This window comes from Phoxinus phoxinus, assembly GCF_949152265.1.
Source record: "Phoxinus phoxinus genome assembly, chromosome: 9".
NCBI lineage: Eukaryota > Metazoa > Chordata > Actinopteri > Cypriniformes > Leuciscidae > Phoxinus > Phoxinus phoxinus.
In genome coordinates this window covers 35,293,276-35,314,446 of record NC_136884.1, presented here as the reverse complement: position 1 = coordinate 35,314,446, position 21,171 = coordinate 35,293,276, and the positions used below count along the sequence as shown (strand labels likewise).

At 37.8% G+C, this 21,171-nt stretch overlaps 1 protein-coding gene and 1 long non-coding RNA gene across 2 annotated transcripts in view; both read right to left on the bottom strand.

The window, feature by feature from the left end:
• Positions 1–10,036, bottom strand: part of LOC307004553 (tubulointerstitial nephritis antigen-like) — a gene marked incomplete at its 5' end in the record, with an annotated part of 28,042 nt that extends 18,006 nt beyond the window's left edge. The window contains 4 exons of the mRNA XM_079623870.1: positions 176–242; positions 8,774–8,864; positions 9,431–9,514; positions 9,821–10,036. Of these exons, the coding sequence (XP_079479996.1) occupies positions 176–242; positions 8,774–8,864; positions 9,431–9,514; positions 9,821–10,036 (458 nt within the window). The remainder of the gene's footprint in view (positions 1–175; positions 243–8,773; positions 8,865–9,430; positions 9,515–9,820) is intronic.
• Positions 10,037–14,697: 4,661 nt separating this feature from the next.
• Positions 14,698–19,267, bottom strand: LOC307004099. The gene is made up of 3 exons (XR_013798914.1): positions 18,845–19,267; positions 15,300–15,445; positions 14,698–14,825 (listed from the first exon to the last, which is right to left on the bottom strand). It is a non-coding gene; the product is annotated as an uncharacterized lncRNA (long non-coding RNA).
• Positions 19,268–21,171: the final 1,904 nt, after the last annotated feature.

The following is a 21,171-nucleotide window of genomic DNA, read 5'->3' as shown; positions in this document are numbered from 1 at the left end:
ATGTGTATAATCTGTTCAGGACCCGAGGGGTCCCACTGTCCTGCCCTCTGAAGACCAGTCAAGACTGATAAACCCTGCCAACATGTGTGTTGATCCAGCCAACAATGGCCTTGGATTGAGAGATCCACTGTGCCCTTGGAAAGAGAGAGAGAGAGAGAGAGAGAGAGAGACTCACCATAAATTACAGTTCTCCTTGTATGTTGCTCCTGAGTGAAACCTTTGGCCATTCCTTTCACAAGAACCTGAAATCAACAAACAACAATGATTATGAATCAATCTGCAGGTGATAAGACTGCACACGTACTATGTACATACTAAACATTTGGATTAAAAGATATTTCTTTCATTTATGTCTGATGTAGACGTTAGTGCCGGCAGAGGAATGTTTCCTTGGCTTTCCCAGAGACTGCTGTCGTCATGCCTTGACGAGTTTAATCAGAGGTTTCCACATTGCCTGTCTGGAAGTGGGCAGGCCATCTTTCCTCTTCTCCTAATACACCAAGTACAACTACAAACTACAGTAAGTAAGTAAGTACCGGTATACACTTAAGAGGAGCGTGTGCATATGCGCGACGACTACATCCAACCATCACCTTTTGACAGAGAAAAAGACACGCATACAATCTCAATGTCAGGAAAAATCATGTTGAAGCAAAGCCTTAACCATGTCTTCAATCTCCTGAACTTTAACTGATTAAAGGATTGAAAGAGGTTTAAAGGAATAAAGAAAAGAGAATAAGAATTGTAAAATAATTTCTAGGCCTGAAGTTGTGAATTAGCCCTAATAAATTAAACTACTTTTTGTTTGCATACAAAAAGTATGCACACATTCACTCTTATGTGTGTGTCGAAAACTCAAAACGTTTCTTGTCTCGTCACATTAAGTTATAAATGACATGAATCAAGTAAATTATATCATATTTTCAATTCAAAGCGGCAAGATTTGATAAAAGTTGAGTATTTTGCATCACTAGATATTACTGTCAGTCATTTAACATTTCTATTGTGAAACTTTTTCAGATAAACTTTTAGTCAAAGCCACTTGAAGGCAAGGTTAGCAACAACAACAAAAAAGTGGTCACAACCCTGTCTTGAAGTGAAGTGTGTGATATCTGCCCCATTAGCAGCAGCAAATAGAGTTACATAACAACACTGGCTCAACCAAACTTTGAAAGATGGGAGAAGAGTTTGAAACTTCTGTGGAAACTGTAGACGGGTTTAACAAGTCATTCCCAAGTTTTAGTTAGTTTTAGTTTTAAATCATGACCACGTTGAACGAATTCTTCCCTTTGATTTAGTTAAATCGTTGTCTGGGAACACATTAATAAGACATATGAACAAATTCTTTAGAATCCACAATAGCTAGCTTTCCCCATAACTTTTTAATAAAACATGGTCACAATTGATGTAAAATGAGGAAACACGGGCAGAGAATTCATAAATCTTGGCCGAGAATTCATATCTCATAAATCACAAATGTGACACAAAACCAGTCACAATTATCAATATTTATTTTATGCCAAAAATCATTAGGATATTAAGTAAAGATCATGTGTCATGAAGATATTTTGTCAATTTCCTAACGTAAATATATAAAACATTTATTTTTGTTTATTATAGTGAATGCAGCACAATTGTGAATATAAATGCACAACTTTAAAGGAGATTTTCTAAATGTTTCGATTTTTTTGCACCCTCAGATTCCAGATTTTCCAACCATACTTGACAAACCATACATCAATGGAAAGCTCATTGATTCAGCTTTCAGATTATGTATAAATCTCAATGTAAAAAAATTGACCCATGTGACTGGTTTTGTGGTCCAGAGTCACAAATACTATATGCATGTTTTACCAGAGCCCGATTTTTTTACAGGGCCCTCACAAAAGTGTGAAACGTGATATTTCCTGTTTGCTTCCTTTAAAAGCAAAGTTCAGGAAGACACTAGGGAAGAGTTTGGGACTGTGTGTTCCTGTAGCACGTTTATGTTCTTATTATCAAGTTTACAATTCTGTGGTCCACACACAAATTGCAAACATTACTGAAAAAAGTATTTTTGTTCATCTGTAAAATTACAGGTAGACACGTTTCGAGTATAAAAGATTTAAAAGGTTACGCTTTAGCCCTAAGTTCATCAAAGAATAGGAAGCATGAACTATCAGGTGTTAACTGTAAATGAAAGTGGCTTTCCAGAGAAAACCTTTACTGAGATTTAGCAACACTCTCAGTCTGAGTAATGCTGAGCTGTGATCCGGGAAGTCATACCTGCCCTATAGACACGACCGTCGCTCCGTCAGCAAACACACTGCGCTGTGATAGGCATTCTTTCTGCTGACCTCCATTCATCGCTCTCCTGTTCTGCTCTTTTCATGGGAATGCCACTGTTCTCTTCCCATCATTAGGTTCATGACTGAATATTTAACACTTCAGTGGCACTACAGAGAGGACCATGAAGCAAGAACGGCGGGAAAACATTAACAGGGAAGAATGTGGACTTGGTTTTCCATCATGTTTCTAGAAAATAACTAACCTTTTCTTAACGGTGTAGACTTCAAACATTGGCGGGGGGGCCTACATTTTTCTCTTTGCATACCGATGGATTTGATTTGGCTTCTCATTCTCATTTTGATCAACATGACTAATCCCACACACTATATATATCCTTTCTACAGGAGAACATGATTGTATGTCTTTTGTCATGGAGGAAACAAACAATATTGGACTTTTAAGGGATAGTTCACTTAAAAATTATGTCATTGTTGCCTCTGACTGGTTGTCTAGGAATCAAGTAGTCTGTGTGTGACTCACACACCATATTTCAATCCATCTTCAGGATACGATATGATAGCTTTGTTTGAGGAACACGCTAAAATTTAAGTTGTTATTGCCTGAAAATCTTGATATTGGCCCTAGAAATGCTCAAGAGAGAAGCAGCATGAACATGACGAACAAATCATTCTTTTGAGTCAAAACTCTTCAATGAATCAATGAATCTAGTTCACAGAAGTGGTGTGAATGTTTTACTCATGAATTCGAGTTCTAGTTATTTTAAAATCGCTTTCAAAGAAAGTGAATTCACTCAGAAGGCCATAGCCTATTTGCAACATCTCTGGCCTACAGACACGGTCCGTCTGAACGGGTACGGTTCCAGCGGACGAGTGACCTATGACCCGAAACTCGACTTGTGTACGGCCGTTACCGGAAGCCAGTGATTATAGTTTATAAAGTTATAAATATGGATATTTTTCTTACAAAAACGCTTTGTTTTGCTTCACAAGGCCTTTATTAATACCCTGGCGCCATGTGGATTATTTTTATGATGGATGGATGTGCTTTTTGGGGTATAAAATCTCAGGTACCATTCACTCCTATTATAAAGCTTGGAAGAGCCAGGATATTTTTTTTTATATAACTTTGATTGTGTTCGGCTGAAAGTAGAAAGACATATACACATAGGATGGCTTGAGGGTGAGTCAATTATGGGATAATTCAAATGTTTGTGTGAATTTTTAAATTTAATTAGGGGAAGTTTTTTTTTTTTACATTGATACTATATAATAATATACTAAGTCGTGATTGACAGTTATTAGAAATATGACAAAGACTTTGCTACTATTGGGATCTTCCCGAAGCCTAAATCCGAATTCGGAAAGGCACAGAAAATAAGTAAATAAATAAAATAAAGATAAGGAGGGATGACTGGGAGATAGGGAAGAAAAGGAGGGATGACTGGGAGATAGGGAAGATAAGGAGAAATGACTGACAGGACGATGTTGCTGCTCCCTATACAGAGTATGCGTGACCGTGAATTGGAAAGTGAAAGTAAAAAGTGAGCGTGCATTTCAAAAGCGATATTGATAACGGCTCCCTGATGCCCGCAAATTATATATACCGTAATTACCCACCTTATTTCAAGATTTTTTTTGACTCATAAAGATTAATTATTTTTCAATGAGGTTCCCCCGTGAGTGCTAGAGCTCTTCCTGTCCGATTTTAGGGGAAGATCGGGTCCATTGGAGAGGTCCAATAGATGTCTTCATAGTGTGATTGGCAAAGGACAAAAAAGTAGGAAAATATACAGCACACCTACCATGACGCGGCGACAGAAAATAGTTATAACCCACAGGGCTCTCAAGTTTTATCAAACGTTTGGAGTAAGATTATATCTGTTAGGGGAGGAGTCACTTAAATATTGGCTCCACGGCCCCACTCAATTCTATCAAGTTTTTGCTAGCAGTTCAATTTGACCTGACCAGCACAAATAGAAATGATGCTGCTTGTTGACTGAAGTGCCTGAATGTAAACCGTTTAGCGGGGTCCCAGGGCATGCTCCCTAATGCAATTTATTTGTTTGTTTGTGTATATATTTTTGCAAAATGGTCTTTTGTGGATCCACATGCAAAGTTGGTTAATAATATAACTGCACGCATTTTATATTTTTTAAAGGAGTGTTCGTTATCAATTTAAGGGGCCATCGGATGAGTTTTGAGATCTATAGTCAAAATAGACTTGACCCTCCCTTTGCCAGCAATACATTTTTCTATGACCCTCCAAAATGATTGTGAAAAAAGGCATAACCCTCCCCAGTAATTTATTGATTACTTCTGTACTGGTTTGTGCTTGACAAAGATGTTCATATATCTCTATGCCTAGTAGACATAATCCAAACGTTCATTAACCCTCTGGGGTCTAAGGTGTTTTTGGGGTTCTTGAGATGTTTTGACATGCCCTGACATTTGTGCTTTTTTCAGTCTCTTATAAACATATTAATGGCAAAGGTGTCATTACACTCTATTTAGCACGAACATGGCTACCATAATGTGTGAGCAACATGTATGTACATGTTTGCATTTTTGAGAGAATATTATTTATGCGTGGATATTCAAAAAACTAAAACTTAAAGTTTCTGAAATAAGACCACATACTTCACATATTCCCACAATACTTTTGACTAATGGATGTTGTCGCCTAGAGTTTTTACTTGAAAATGATCTGAAAATCATCCTGCCTAATCATTCACATAAAACAATAGATTAATTAAAAACATTTTAAGACACATTTTGTTTGGAAAGGCAATATGCAAGGGGGTGTGGGGGCTCTGATTCACACCTGAGAAGACAATGACCTGCATAATGAGCTGCATAATTAGCCTTTCATTCAGGTGTGTCACTGAGCCACAATAAAGAATGCAAGGACTATATATATATATATTATTTTTTTTGTGACCACATGAGAGGTTCAGGATCTTTAGTTTGTGCAAGTTCCCAGTAAACACCACTTCAGCTCTTCAGTATGTAGGTGTGTTTAATAATTAAACAAAAAAGGTTTACAACTTACTTTTGAGCTGAAGAGATTTAACTTAATCTTCTTTGTTTCACAGAGGTACGTGTCATTTCTCCAGCCACACACACACACACACACACAAATCAACAGTTTTTCACACCCACTATTAGAGCCTGCTGCTGGTCTCATCTTGTTTAATTCTGGTGATTTCTTTAAATGAATTAAGTATTTTTTTAAAGTGTACGGTATATTTTGACACAGTCCATCCTGAAATAAGAAATGTCAAGCCATATTTCCTTATTTTAAGAGCACACTGTATCTTGTTTTTAGAAAACAATGTTAGCACATTGACACCATTTTTTTTAAACAATGTTTCCTACTTTTCATTATTTAACTTAATTTGAACCAAATGAGAAACAAGAAGTTGCAAATCAGAGAAGCATAACATTTTATTTGGTGCTGACAGCAGTGTCAATTTATATTGAGATACTTGAACACCAAACAGTATCCAGTAACTCCTAATTGAACATGTACAGGTTTTTTTTAACAATTGCAAAGTACACATAAGGTGCTGAAAATAAATGTAATTTTAACAAAATGTCTTTTCTTTTAGGTCCGTACAGTCAGTGATTAAAATGGGGATAAAATGAATAAATACATAAAATAAAATTGAACAGAGAAAACGTCTCGGTTACTAACGTAACCTCGGTTCCCTGAGATGAGGGACTGATTACATAAGCTAGCTTACGCTGCGGGAAAACTCCTTTCTCGAGAATACAAAAAGTCAAAAATTAGCCTTAATTTTTCTCTAATATAAATCGCATTGCTGCAACAGCAGACCTCGCACGCTTATTGGCTGCTGTGCGGCAACTGCACCAACCTATGGCGAGGCAGCTGAGACGTTGTGTAATAGGGATCCGGTGGCCTGATTGACTTGTGACACTGTGCATACAGCGCTTATGTGTAGAGGCGCGCACTGGGTTGTGGCCACCTAGTCTACCTATATGGCACCCCCAGCGCGAACGGAGGGGTGGGGAGACTAGGGGAGCCCTGAGTGTTTTTGTAAAACTGAAAGGGCAGTGTTTATATGTAGGGTGAGCACTGTGTAGTGGGCACACTTTCTAAATTTAAAACACGGTCGGCGTGAGCTGGGGAAAAAACTGAAAATTTGCTCTTTTTGAGTTTTATTTGTGCCATCGTAATAACAGTGTTTATGTGCAGGCATCCGTGTATCAAAATGCAGCGTGTAGAAGGACTGAATGCATGAAACGCGAATAGAGCGTCTGGCACGAGTGATTTCAATGTTAAGTCAATGTGAAGACACGTTTATGTGCGTCTGGAGGTCCTGCGGTGCGAATGAGGCGTTAAGAGCGGTGTGGTGGGTGCAAATTCGCCTCATTCGTGAAGGTCAGACGCTATTATTTTAAAGTAATAACCTGAACAAAGAAATGGTACAGACTATTAGAATAATGCAGAACATCAAAGAAGGAATGACATTGTTCAGCTATGTTAACTATGAATGTGACACTGAACACTTGCAGTCATACATTTCTGAAAGACATGTCTTCACATAATTAAAGAAGTCGTTTGACCTACGTTATAACAAGTCATTAATGTCTATTAATTTGTATGTTTCATATAATAGAACCGAAGCTATAGATTGTGAATTTAAATGTGGCGAGGGGGGCGTGGTTCCGTAACAGGAGAGAGAGAAAGGAGACGAGTAAGTAGGTCAAGTGCAAATGACGAACACCTGTCTTGTTGCAGTAATTGGCTTGGAGAGACGAGATATAAGCCACTCGGGAGTGGGAGAACGGGAGAGAGAGAAGGACTGAGGACTTGTACGCCGTCAGTCTGCCCAAGGACATTTGTCGTGGAATGAGTTGCTGATGATTGGAAAGAGTTTTATTGTGAGATTTTGTATGCTATAGCAAGGCTACGGTGAATGCGCTGTTTGCGCGACTTTTGTTTGTTGATTTGAGTTTCTGAATAAAACGTACGAGTACCAGTCACGCCGACCCTGTCTTCTTCCTTCCAAACCCTTGAACCTCATCACACTAAACATTTCTCGTTTACCAGCGGCAGACGTCAAGAGGACTAGCCGAGGTAAGATGAGCATGAGCGCTGAGCGCCCGGTGATCGCCTGGATCTCACAACTCCGAAAACGTCAGATACAATTTTTAAATAAACGCTATATTTATAAATAAACCACAGATTTGAGATTTAAACAACTAGATTCTTGACTGAACAACTCTTAAAACTACATTTTGTGACACAATAACAATAGTATTTTTAACTTTTCGCGTCTGAGGGTGGCAGTTTTTTAGAGGGGACCAACACAGAACTGGAACGCTTGGGGGAAAAGTGTTGCATTGCTTGTGACGCTTTCTGTGCCTCGATAAAGCGATTGGCGAAGCCCTTCACTGATGGACCGAACAGGCCGGTGGAGGAGATCGGAAAGTCCAAGAAGGCGGATTTGTCCGTGTCCTTCATATCCGTCAGTGTCAGCCATAGATGAATCTCCAGCACAGTTAAAACGGCCATGTTTCTTGTCAGTATATTGTGTAGTGCACTTTAAGTATATTTTAAAGACAGTGTTAATTTCATCTGGGCAAATCCATGTGGGGCCTACATGGAAACTGGGCGCAAAACTGGCTGGGTCCCAGTTAGATAGCCCAGGTCAAACCCATTTGGGCCCCACATGGCTCTGCTGGCTGGGCCATATTCAGCCTAAATATATTGGGATATGACTTTTGGTCCACATCGCAGTAGTATCGCCTAGACGCAGTATATGTAAACAAAAACTTAAGGTCCTCACCGGAAGCGGCAGTGCACAAACATCACTATAAGCAGAAGTACTACGTTTCAGCGTGATAATCCACTATTGTTGATCAAGTCGAAGACAAATTTGTGATAGACAAAGTCTACTTTACATACCCAGCAATCACATCCAAAGGTTAAGTTAGCTGTTAGACAGAAACATTGAATAAAATAATCAAACTTGCAATATAAACTGTTCATCACCCCACGGTGGCTTCAATGTAGTAATTTGGAATGAGCAGCATACGGAGTCATCTCACCTAAAAAGCACCGCATCCATGCGCACATCCTTATCAATTTGTTCTGAGTCTCCAGATGTATATGATCTCCGCTGGTGTTGAACATCTGACAGCGCTTCACATTTCACTGGCAGCTGTCGTGTCTGTGATTCGACTGGAAGTTATGTGATATGACATGATATATTCATGGTAAACTGTTTCTAATGTTGCTCAAATCTGGTTAAATTTCAACATGTAATGGAAAAAGGGTTATAGGTTGGCATAAAACTCCATGGTAAATGTCACCCTAGGGGTAACATTTTAGCATACCACATGTGGAAATGTTACTTGAATGAATGATTTGAAGAGTTGCAAGTTGGAGCAAAAAAGAACCTTGCTAAATTGACTTATGCTCCCTTGTTTTTAGGTGCACTGAAGAGTAACGCTATTACTCAGAATGTGAACCGAAAGGACGTGGAAATGGCACTGGGGAAATGGTTCACAGGCGCACGTGACCGTGGGGCGGAGAGGGCTGCTAGAGCCCTAAGAGAAAAAAGAACATCGACAACACAAACGCCATGACTGTTTTAGATGTATTTTTTGGAGAGATGTTTTGTTTTCTTTTTTTCAGACATTTTACGTTGTAAAATTTAAATTGTTAAAGATTATGTTTGTTGTTCAATGTATTATATAATGTGTATTTTGTATTGTATTTTTGGAGGTTTTTTTTAAATATATTTTTTAGTTTACCGTATGTTGTGGCATTGTTTTTTAAAGATAATTTTTGTTGTTCAATTTAATATATTTCTTGCAGTTCAAAGCATCAAGTGTCTTGTATTTATCTTGTACTTACATTCATTCTTCTTTTTAAATGTTTCTTAGATTGTTTCCTTAAATGAATGGTTGGGCTTACCTTGCATGAATTGCCCAGTTAGGACCAACATAAGATCCTTACAGAGCCCACTTTAAGCCCATATGGGCATTCACGGTTGAATCCTGGTGCAAACCCACTTTAAACCCCTTTAGGCAGGTGTGGCCCAAATGGGTCTGACACAAATTGCCTGGTTAAGACCCACATAAGACCCTTACAAATACCACTTAAAACCCACCTGGGCATCCACGGCTGGCCCCCATGTGGATCCCGGGTGCAAGCCCACTTTAAACCCCTTCAGATTGGTGGGCCCCACATGGGTCTGACATGAATTGCCCAGTTAAGACCCACATAAGACCCTTACAGATCCCACTTAAAACCCATTTGGGCATCCACGACTGGCCCCCATGTGCATCCCGGTTGCAAACCCACTTTAAACCCCTTTGAGCAGGTGGGGCCCAAATGGGTTTGGCATGAATTGCCCAGTTAGGACCCACATAAGACTCTTACAGATCCCATTTAAAGCCCATCTGTGTAGCCATGTTGCAAAGCCCACTTTGGACCCCTTTGGGCAGTTGGGGCCCAAATGGGTCTGACATGAATTGCCCCATTAAGACCCATGCAGTACCCTTACAGGTCCCACTTTTAGTACGTCTGGGCTTCCACGGCTTGCCCCAGTGTGGATCCCGGGTGCAAGCCCATAATGGGGCCCACATTTGCCGCTCATGAAGCCCTCATCTGGGCCCCACATGTCATTGCTGGCTGGGTAGGTGCAGTTCCCGCAGAGCAACCAATAAGCATGCGAGCTGTCTCGCTTAGGTCTGCTGTTGCTGCAGCCCTGCATTTTACATTAAAGAAAAATGAAGGATAATTTTTGGCTTCAATATTCTCAAGAAAGGAGTTTTCCCGCAGCGTAAGCTAGCTTACGCAATACGAGAGTACTCTCGAAAGGGAACTGGCTGTCTGCTTTTACTTCCCTTTTCTTTGTTTTCCAGTAAATTAGCACCCATTGGCAGTGTTGGGAAAGTTCACTTTCTACATTAACTATTTCAAAGTTCAGTTCACAAATTTTAAAATTAACTAGTTCAGTTCATAGTTCAAACTTCAAAAAATGAAACTAAGTTCACAGTTCCAAAAATGAATAGTTCATAGTTATTTTTTTCCATATGTTGCTGCAAGCTATTATTTTTCAAAATGATTGCCACAGCCCATATAGAACCACAGACATCAATATTTTATCAGTTTTAACACTGAAGCTATGCGTCAGATTTGTCCCATCCTCACCGACCTTGTCATAAAACTCGTTTAAATGATCATACGACGCCTACATACTGCTTTTTGTTTTGATTTGATCATGAAATGATCAACACTTTAAATGATCAACACTTTAAATGAGTTAAAGTGTTGTAACTGTTTGTGTTTATGTATGTTTCTTTTGATTGTAACTAGGTTATTAAGAGATTTTCTTTTATTCAAATTTGAAATGTACTAAATTGCAACTTTATTATACTTTTTTTTATTATAAATGTGTTTAATTATATAACAATGTACATGTATATTACATTAAAGTATATTTTAGTTCACATTAATTGCGTGTCAGTATATTGTGTAGTGCACTTTAAGTATATTTTAAAGAAACTAGAAGCAATAATGAAAGTAGATATAAAGTTGTATTAAAGTCCCACTTAAGTTGTTCCAAAAAATCACTCTTAATGGCAACTTATTGCAGTTTATTTCAACTTAATATGTGATACATTTGAACTTAATTACACTTAATGTGCATTCAGTGCGCCCAAAACAATGCATTTAATTCACACTTTAGTGTATTTTTAACTGACATTAAAGTATATTTTAGTTCACATTAATTGCGTGTCAGTATATTGTGTAGTGCACTTTAAGTATATTTTAAAGACACTAGAAGTAATTATGAAAGTAGACATAAAGTTGTATTAAAGTCCAACTTAAGTTGTACCAAAAAATCACTCTTAACGGCAACTTATTGCATTTTATTTCAACTTAATATGAAATAAATTTGAAATTAATTACACTTAATGTGCATTGAGTGCGCACAAAAGATTGCATTTAATTCACACTTAAGTGTATACTTTTAAAGTATATTATTTGTGTAATAAGTACACTTTATAAAATTACACTAAAGTGCTTTTTTTTTCACAAGGGGTTCCCAAATATTAAATCCTGATTAATACATTTTAGTTCAATGAACTATAAAACTAGTTAAGCCAACATATTTTTTAAAGTTTAATTCAACTTTGGGTAAAAAAAAAAAAAACTTTGAAGAGGGAAATTGAGTAAAAAAGTAACTTAAAAAATTTTTTTGGCACTAGTTACTAAATAATAATTAGTTGAACCTACTAGAATTTATTTTACAGTGTATGAAAAAACAAAATGACATCAAAAACAAGCTTGAATTGAGTTCTTGAGCCGGATCAAGGATCATATGAAACTCAAGGGGCAATAATTGTGGCATCTCTGGGTAACACCAAAAGCAGGTGATTTGAACATTAGTCACATTGAATTTAATTGATAGATTTACTTGGAACCTTTTAAATGCCAAATAAATCCATAAAAAAAGAAAATGATTGATCTTGGGTGACGAAATACTGATGCCTTTATTCTTTGTCAGTTACCTGGAAAAGGGTGGCATTAGGTTTTTTGATGAGGATTGATAAGGAATGTATATTCTTGAGAGATTGCACCTGGTTAAATGGAAAAAGGGTAAAAGACAACGGCTTCTCATCCCCAAGGTGTCTGATATCACCACGTGTCCAAGACAAATGCGTGTGACACTACACATGCCAAAAACTTTATTTATTGTGTCTTTATTGTGTCGCGGCCTGTAGCCCATTGCTCTCATTTAGAAACCTTTGGCATCAATACACAGACGCAATGGGCATTGGAATGTTATTGACATGAAATTATATATTGGGGGGTATAATTTTGTCCCCAAGACATGATTTTCTGGGTTATGACAGTTGTGTAGATGTTTTTGAGCACCCCGACCCCTAAACCTAACCATTTCTCAATATAACACACATAACAAGCAGATAAAAGTACAGTCACAATCATTTATTAAAAAACATCAAATATTTTGAGTCTTCCGAAGCCAAACGTGTCAGGATTCTGTCACTTCGGTCTGGTCTATTTCTTGGTTTTGTGACAGAGCCTTGACACTCCCCATACAGAAATGTAATATATGTCAATATATGTAAATTACATATATAATGTCAGTGCCCATGTATGTCTGCTGCCTATATGAGAATATATGCAAAATTCATATATATAAAACACATAGACATATATGAAACATATAATTCAAAATATAGCAAAAATGGCCGTTTTCATGTAAGTGCCATATATTTTCCCGTATATGCACATATATGTTAAATATATGTAAGACGCATATATGTATACATGCATATATGTACTTATTTCCATAGTACATACTTTTAACTTATATTAGGGATACAAATATGCTTCTAATATGATGACACCATGTACTTTCACTTATATTACGGATACAAATATGCTTCTAATATGATGACACCATGTACTTTCACTTATATTAGTGGCACAACTATGTTTTTTATACAGCCTGCACATATATTTGTACTCATTCCACAGAACACACAATTCCAAGTCTTTTCAAATACAAACTTTACTGCATTTTTTTTCAGTACAGACTTGACAAGTACAAACTTTTCAAGTAAAAACTTTAACTTAATTTAAAGGACAAGTTCGGTATTTTACACTTAAAGCCCTGTTTTCAGATCTTTTCTGATGAAATAGAACGGTTAAGGTTGAAATTTGGACACATGCTGCTGGCCCGAGAATTTTCGGTTTCTGTGGTAGAAACCCCCCCACCTCCACCTCCACAATGGCTGCTTAGGTGCACTGGAATAATCCTTCCTAAAACGCATAAAACTTTCGTTTACAAAAGACGTGAAACTCGCCGAGTGGTCAGGGGTGTTCAATGATATGCACACACAAAAATCGCTGCAAAAGACGCTTTCAAATGGTTTTATCATAGTTTTTGTAGTACCGTACCTCACAGCACATCCAATACAAGTCAATGGAGTTGGACAAAAACTACGATAAAACCTGTTGTGGAGGTGGAGGGGTGCTACCACAGAAACCGAAAATTCTCGGACCAGCAGCATGTGTCCAAATTTCAATCTTAACCGTTCTATTTCATCAGAAACGGTCTAAAAACAGGGCTTTAAGTGTAAAATACCGAACTTGTCCTTTAACTTCAACTTCAGACTCTATTTTCTTTTTAAAGCATTTTCAAAGTGCTCACTTTTTTCCCTCAGTATTATATTTTCAAACTTCTAGCCACATTTAAAACATTTCCAAATTCACTCACAGGGGAAACACTTTCATTTTTAATTAACATTTTTCCTGGACATTGCCAGTCTTAGCTCTGCCATCTTCCCATTCAGGGCTGTTCCGATCTGGCCAGCCGAAACTGAGTGCTTTGATATAACTGCATTTGAGAAGGTAGATTTTAAAGAAAAAAGTTTTAGATATAAAGCAGACAAAACACTGGTGGATAAACTTATCTAAAGATAAAAAAATCTTTATTGCAGTTTCTTCTAGTGCAAGTCAGTAAAATTGAGTGACAAAGTACGTGAGTATGCAAGTAAAGCCACACTTACACTGCAATCAGTGTAGATTGTAGACTCTAAATTGTAGTTATTTTTCATTGCTTTTGCTTTGTACTGGAAGCCATGTTAACCTTTACATGAAACGGCCACCGTAGGAGTTAAAACGCGCGCGGAATGGAGGGGCTAGAAAGTAATATTCAGTTTGTTGTCCCACCGCTAGATGGGAGAAGTTCTTACACAATGTAGCTAAAACGTAACAAATGTGACCATGGAATAAGCATTTTTAACCACACTCTACACTACTGTATACTAACAATACCAACGCTATCTCACGACCAATTCGTACGAATTTGTACGAGTGATTAAAAGGTGGCTAATTCGTACGAATTTGTACGACCTCACTCGTACGATTTGTCTAAACCCACGTGACGGTTGGGTTTAGGGGCGGGGTCAGGGGTAGGTCATTCGTATGAATTCATACGATTTTGGCGAATCGTAAAATATGTACGATTTAGCAAAAAACTTACAAATTCGTACGAGTGAGGTTGTATGAATTGGTACGGATTAGCCACCTCGTAAAATTCGTTCGTAAAACACACTTCGCGATACATAAACACCTGAACACGGGACAATTTCTTCCTGTTGAACAAAATAAAATTGATAGGCTTAAAAGTTTCAAGCATTATGTCAAGCATTCCTGGTCCCTACTGTCAATGTCGGAGATTTCATATTATCAGTAAGTGTCAAAAAGAGCCATTGCCACAAGGTACCAGGAAATTTGGGAGATTAGATTAGGACAAATTTACAGTAAATTGTATTTGATTATGACCAATTAATATAGAATACATACTTTCCAACAGCACTGCATAAAAAGTACTCACTATTTGAACAGGGTTTGAAGGGCTGGGGAGAGACCCTGGACTGCCGAGATGCATGGAGCTTCTATTGAGCATTTCTTTTATCTGAGGTATCTCTGCATCAACAGGAAAAACTGAAACAGTTTCAAAACTGTGGGAGAAAAAATAATTTTACAAAAGAACATTTGTAAATGGACATTTTTATATGAATCTGTTCGTTTTCTAGTTTTAGTTTATAAAAATGCAAAACATAATTTTAAAAAATCCTATTTTATTTTGTGCGCACAAATTTTTTTCCCGAAAAGATTTTGATTAAAATGTTGGTATTCAACATAGTATTTAAAAATACAACAAACGTTCCATTTTTGTTTTTGTTCCCATGGTTACAAAACGAAAAAGGAATGGACAAAAGTACATGGACCCTTGCTTCATTTGATTGAATGTTGTTTATGAAATCGGATAGGCTAGTCGAAAAATGGGTCATTTTAAAGCTTGTTATTGATTTCAAAGTGTTTAAACAAGAAACAAGTAAAAAACAATTCAAATCTCGTCATTATGGTTACAGGGGGTCGTTAATGTCGTCTTTATGGGGTAAAGAGTTATAGTACATTAAACAAAAACTCACTTTGGTTCCACTGACTGTGACCACGGCAGTAAGGGTCATCCTCATCATCCCACAGACGTTTGGCACACGGTTTCTCTTTCCCACAATGTCGTCTTCGGAATCTTTTTTCGAATGTTTGTCCAACTTTCGCTCCAAAGTATTCATGTCTATTGCAGAGAAATATCAGTCACCATTGCCACTGATAGTTATCAACAAGGGTCTGAGTTAAAGAATAATGTAATGCCCACTCAATATGATATTATCACATTATTATCATTATCAATATCACAAATAGATCACTCATATCGGTAGAACGCCGTTATCCTGTGTGTGTGTGTGTGTGTGTGTGTAACGTTATCCTACATAATCTCGAGGTAACGTTAAAGGTGCCCTAGAATGTGTTGAAATAATATTTTAATTTTGTCCCTGATATCTACATAGAGGGTATGTGGCTTAAAAAGCCATTTAAAATGTCCAGAAAAGGTTTTACAGGTCAATTTCCAACCCTATAAATTGGCCCTAGAATGAAATGGTCTGTTTTTACCTTATTTGGAAGGGTCATGAATAGTAATGAGGAGTTCTGCTCTGATTGGCTCTTTCACTGCGGGCTAATTACAAGAGCTCAGAGAGTCACAGCAAACAGCTGAGGTCCGACGTGCAAATGGAGAGATCGGTGTACAACCGTATTAGGTCTGTCACTTTTGAGAAAAATCAAATTCGAACAGATATCAAATACCAGCCTATGTATTCGAATATCTATTACCCCCCCCCCCCCCCCCCCTCACCCGCCGCGCGCGCGGAGAGAAAAAAAACGTCAATCGAAATTTTACTAACAGTTTGACAGTCATACACAGGACTCCCAAAATTACACTTATAGGACTCATATCTGCAAATAAACCTTGCCTTTACATGTGCATCTGCACGGTGCCGACCGGTTGTGCAGGAAAGTATGCAGTCATACGATGTTGGACGCCTGGCGATGCTCTGCCCGTCTGTTGCGTTTCTGGGGCTGTTTAAACCTGGCCACTTCATGCGTTTGCTCAGATCGGATAGCTATCAAAACGATTCTATTTACACTTGGTCACATAGGCCTAAATGTGGTTTAAACCGGATATAAATCCGATCTTCAATTCCCGCGCTATATGCAGATTTAATGGATTTAATGTCACCGAAAGCAACAGATATGAGCTGCATTTTATTGATCATCAGCTAACATCAAAGACTGCAATAAGAGAGAGCGGCAGCCAGATCATTTCGTTTCTTTACTTTTAATGAAGATTATTATTATTGTGTGTTAAAGCGTCTGCGACTTACTTTCACTTTGATTTGCGATAGTTTGCACGTTGGCTTGACGCTTGATGAATAGATCATCTGCGGTGATGCGTGTTGCAGCGCGCCGTCATATCTGACTATAACATAGCCTATAGCCTGTAACACGCTTTCAAAATAACACCCTTTTTTAAAATAAAAAGCAAACGGTCTAATCATAGACTGTAAAAAATGCGCTAGACATGGCACTTTAAAAACCGAATAGTTTATTTAAAGTTCGACTACGGATATTTCACGTCATGTTCGAATGCATATTCGAATATCGAATAAAAAGTGACAGCCCTAAACCGTATATGTTTGAGCCGGTTTCAGACGACGATGCAGAGTTTGAGGAACAAGCGGTTGTTTGTAGAATGCAAATGGACGTTTCGGAGTGGTAAGTTTATTCATTATTTTCAGTACGAACTTAACAGTCACGTGTGTGTATGTGCGTTCGTTCGTTCGTTCGTGCGTGCGTGTGTGTGTGTGTGTGTCTGTGTGCTTCACCTGCGCAGCGCAGTTCTGTGTAGCACCGTATCTCTGAAAGGGCTTGGCTTATGCAAATTTTGGAGGCGTACATATTAATGATCCCATCGGTTACGTCACAGTAGGTGTTATGTGGAGATTCGCCCGTTTTTCAGGGGTGTTTTTCAAAAACGAGATTTAAACAAGAAGGAGAAAACAATGGTGTTTGAAACTCACTGTATGTCATGTCCATGTACTAAACTATTGTTATTTAACTATGGCAAGTTAAATTCAATTTCACATTCTAGGGCACCTTTAACGTTAGCTTTAGCAAGTCAAAGGAAGCTTTTTGCCTCAGCAAAACTAAACACATAGGCTATAAGTTAATGAACTAAACATTCCTTGACAGCGTATTTTGTTATAAATTATCTATTTAAGTTAATGTAGCATATATCCCTGTGTAACTAACGTTAATACAAAGCAGTAGGGCTGTTTTCGACTAAGGATTTTCATAGTCGAATCTGATACGTTAGATTTTGCCGTAGTCGACTGATAGTCGAACTTTTTTTTTTTTTTTTTTTTAGATAGCAGCTAGATTTTTTCCATTTCAAACAAAAGAGCTAAAAAAAAAACATGGTGTGTAACAAATACCTTTTATTTTTTATTAATTTAAAGCCAGATGAACAAAACATATCACACATAGGCCTATATCAAACATCAGAAAAGTTCACATAAAATAGGAACACATTGGCTTAAAAAAAAACAACGTGCCAAAACATGCCTTTATCTCTCACTTAGGAACCTATTTCTTGGCTTTTAATTCACAGTTCACACTCGGGAATCGGGATAAAATAAATAAATAAAATTAAACTTAGCGCAACAGCCTGGCACTAGTCCAAAATGTCATAAACATTTTTTCAAAATACAATAAGCCTGCCTGAATAAATAAAAACAATTACACAACAACGAAAATAAACATAGGCCTAATATAAGTCATAATCGAATGGGCTTCAGAAAGTGCACATGCAGCAAAAGAAAAAGAAAAAGGAAAGGATGTCTTCGCTGCTGAGACGCTTCGCGCGCAGCCTTCAGCTTGCACTTAACTTTATTTGGGTCATCTTTAACCTTCTCGAAATACTCCCACACTTTTGATGATTTTTCAGAAGCCATTGTGAGCCAATAAATCCGTAAATGCTAACAAATGCGGTCTGGACGTTACAGGCATGTAGTGTGCTGCTGCTCATTGGTTACATAACACTCAGCGCCGCCGCTCCCACCACGCGCATCACGCGCTGTGCCCAAGAGCTGAGCTGAGGGGGCACCAAAAAAATTGCCTAATGAAAAATCAATAATTATAATGCCGATATTATTTCAGTATAGAAATACAGACATCCCAAAGGAAGTTCTGGGAGTCTCCAGCATATTGATAGCGGCTCACTGATGCCCGCGAATTAGTTGAAATCTCCGGAATCTAGAGCGAGCGCGCCCGCGAGACAGAGACTGTGCTCCAAACCGCGTAGCGCGTGCACGGCAGAGAGGGAGAGAGAGCAAGTCCGCGCGTGTTCCTCATGAAGACGAAGTTTCTCGGGGTAGGGGGCATCATAAATAAATTATGCAATTATGCTTAGGGCACCAAAATGGCTTGCAGCAGCTCTGATAACACTTCCCTACTATTCGACCATGAGGTTCATAGTCGAATCAGACCTCTCCGAATCGAATCGTCGAATCCTCGACTATTAGAAGTCAGCCCTACAAAGCAGTAAAAAAAAACGTTAGGGTTTAACTTAACTTACCTCCAACTGATTGAACGGTAGCCAAATGGGGAATCCACCTTTTGGTCGTTTTCCCACACCCCACTCGACGGCAAATTCGTCTTCGTTGGTAATCACGCCGTTTACAAAACTTTCCAGAACAAAATGTGACCAATACTAAATTCCCCTCAACCCCGGCACACCATTTCACAAGCGCATAGCGCTTTCTCCTAGTCGTGTCGTCGTTAACGTTTTTCTCAGGTTGTACGCGGGTGTTGCTATAGTGACAGAACTGGTTACTAGGGAAATACTGATTGCAAATTCTCACAAAGAAAAATGTTAATGTTTTCAAAATCAAAACCAATATGTTGTTATTATTATTATTATTATTAATGTTATCTTACATAAGTTATTTTAGTTTTAAAGATCAGGCCGTTACCGGAGGTTACGTAATTCACCACGTAAATGTGCTCCAAGAAAGCAAGGTTCAAATATAGATGAAGAGATACATTTGATAGTAAATTATATTTTGCAAAGGAATTCTGGAGATTTATGTTTTAGGTTTTTCTTTTTCTTTTTTTAGAAGAAGAACTGGTTTAATAAAGATAATTTAAGTGTAGGTAAATATTATTCTGACACACACACTTTGTGTCTGTGTTGTGTGAATACCAAATATAGTATTTTTAATACAATAATGCAGTGTTTTCTTTGTATTTTTTTGACAAATAGGCTACATCCACAAAGTACCATAACCATATGCCACAGCTTTAAAAATGCATCAGTATCACATGCATGTATGTTTACATACATTTATTAAATGTGGAAAACAAATATGTATGTCACATATTTATACTTAATGTTGTCCATATATGCAAGAAACCAATACTATACTGTAATATATGCAGATATATGGTATCATATATGGATGAACTCAAATATTTTCTTCACATGTTTGGACACATAAATGTTCATATATGTTGCAGGCATATATTGTGTTCTCAGATAAGTCAAATATATGTATAGATATATGTCATGCTATTTAAAATATAAGTACATATGGCCATATATTACATTTTTGTATACGCTGTCTTGTCTGTGTGCCTTGTTTCATGTATTGTCCTGTACTGTGTAGCACGCAGCTTATGTTTTACACTAGCTGTGTGCTTTCATGTTGTCGGTTTGTGAGCACATGGCTTGTGATTTGTTTTACTGGCCATGTGCTTGTGTTCTTTGGTGTGAGCACATGGCTTGCCATGTATGTTTCTTTTGTGCCATGTGCTCTCCAGTTAATTGTCTAGCCCCTCCCCTCTTGTTACCTGATTATTGGACACGCCCCAATCCAAGATGGCAGCTCTGGGTGCAGCTCTGTGTGCGTCTTGTGTTTGACTTTATGTCTTTGACCCGTCACTCATGTTAAACGTATGTTTTTTTTAAACTAAACCATACAGTTCGAAGGATTAACTTGCATTTTCTCCATTGTTGGAACAAATTACTAAAAGACGGACTTTTAGCCACGTGGCCTATGCATTGCTTGAAGTGGAGCCTACCTGTTGCTGCTAGTGATGGGCAGATCGAGGCTTCGTGAAGCAATGAAACAGCTGAACCAAATGGTCCATATTGTTTCGAGGCTGCGAATCAATCCGACAACCGTCTCCACGGTGACACCTAGTGGTCACTTGCAGGTGTTGATCTGAAACAACCTTGACGAGCCATTAAAAATTTTTTTTATTTTTATTATTGTACTTTTCTAATATGTGAATCTGGTAACCTATAGGCTCCTCACTGTGCATAATGTTATTTTGGTCCTGCAAAATGAATATTAATAAAATAAATCAAGCCACAATGTCTCACTTTTTTAGATATTTTTATTCAAAAATATTAATTTCTCTGCTGTGGAAGGACTTAGCCTACTTCTTTTTTTATTGATAATTTCTCCAGCCTTTGAAAAAATCCTCTGACAAGGGACACTTGTTGCTGGAATGCAAAGATATTTTTTAGCCATGACATACAAATGAGGAAAGATTACTGCTCTCTCTTTCCAGTAAGTTAGTGGATCATGAGTTCTGGGCAAATACGCATCGTTGATGTATTTTTCACTTCCACTGTGGCATCAGCTGTAGCATTGTGTATCATCTGGGTTTGATGGATACGACGAGTATCAAAAAGTTCCCATAAACTGTCCTGTGTTTCTACTGGTGTTGATGTTGATGGGTCTGATGTTGACATTTCTATCCCTATCTTTAATCTATCTATGTATCTATCTATCTATTAATCTAGCTGTCTATATATATTTATATCTATGTATCTATTAATGTGTCACTATATGTATACTCTGTGTCTCTAGGTCAACGTGTTGTGTAAATTTAAAT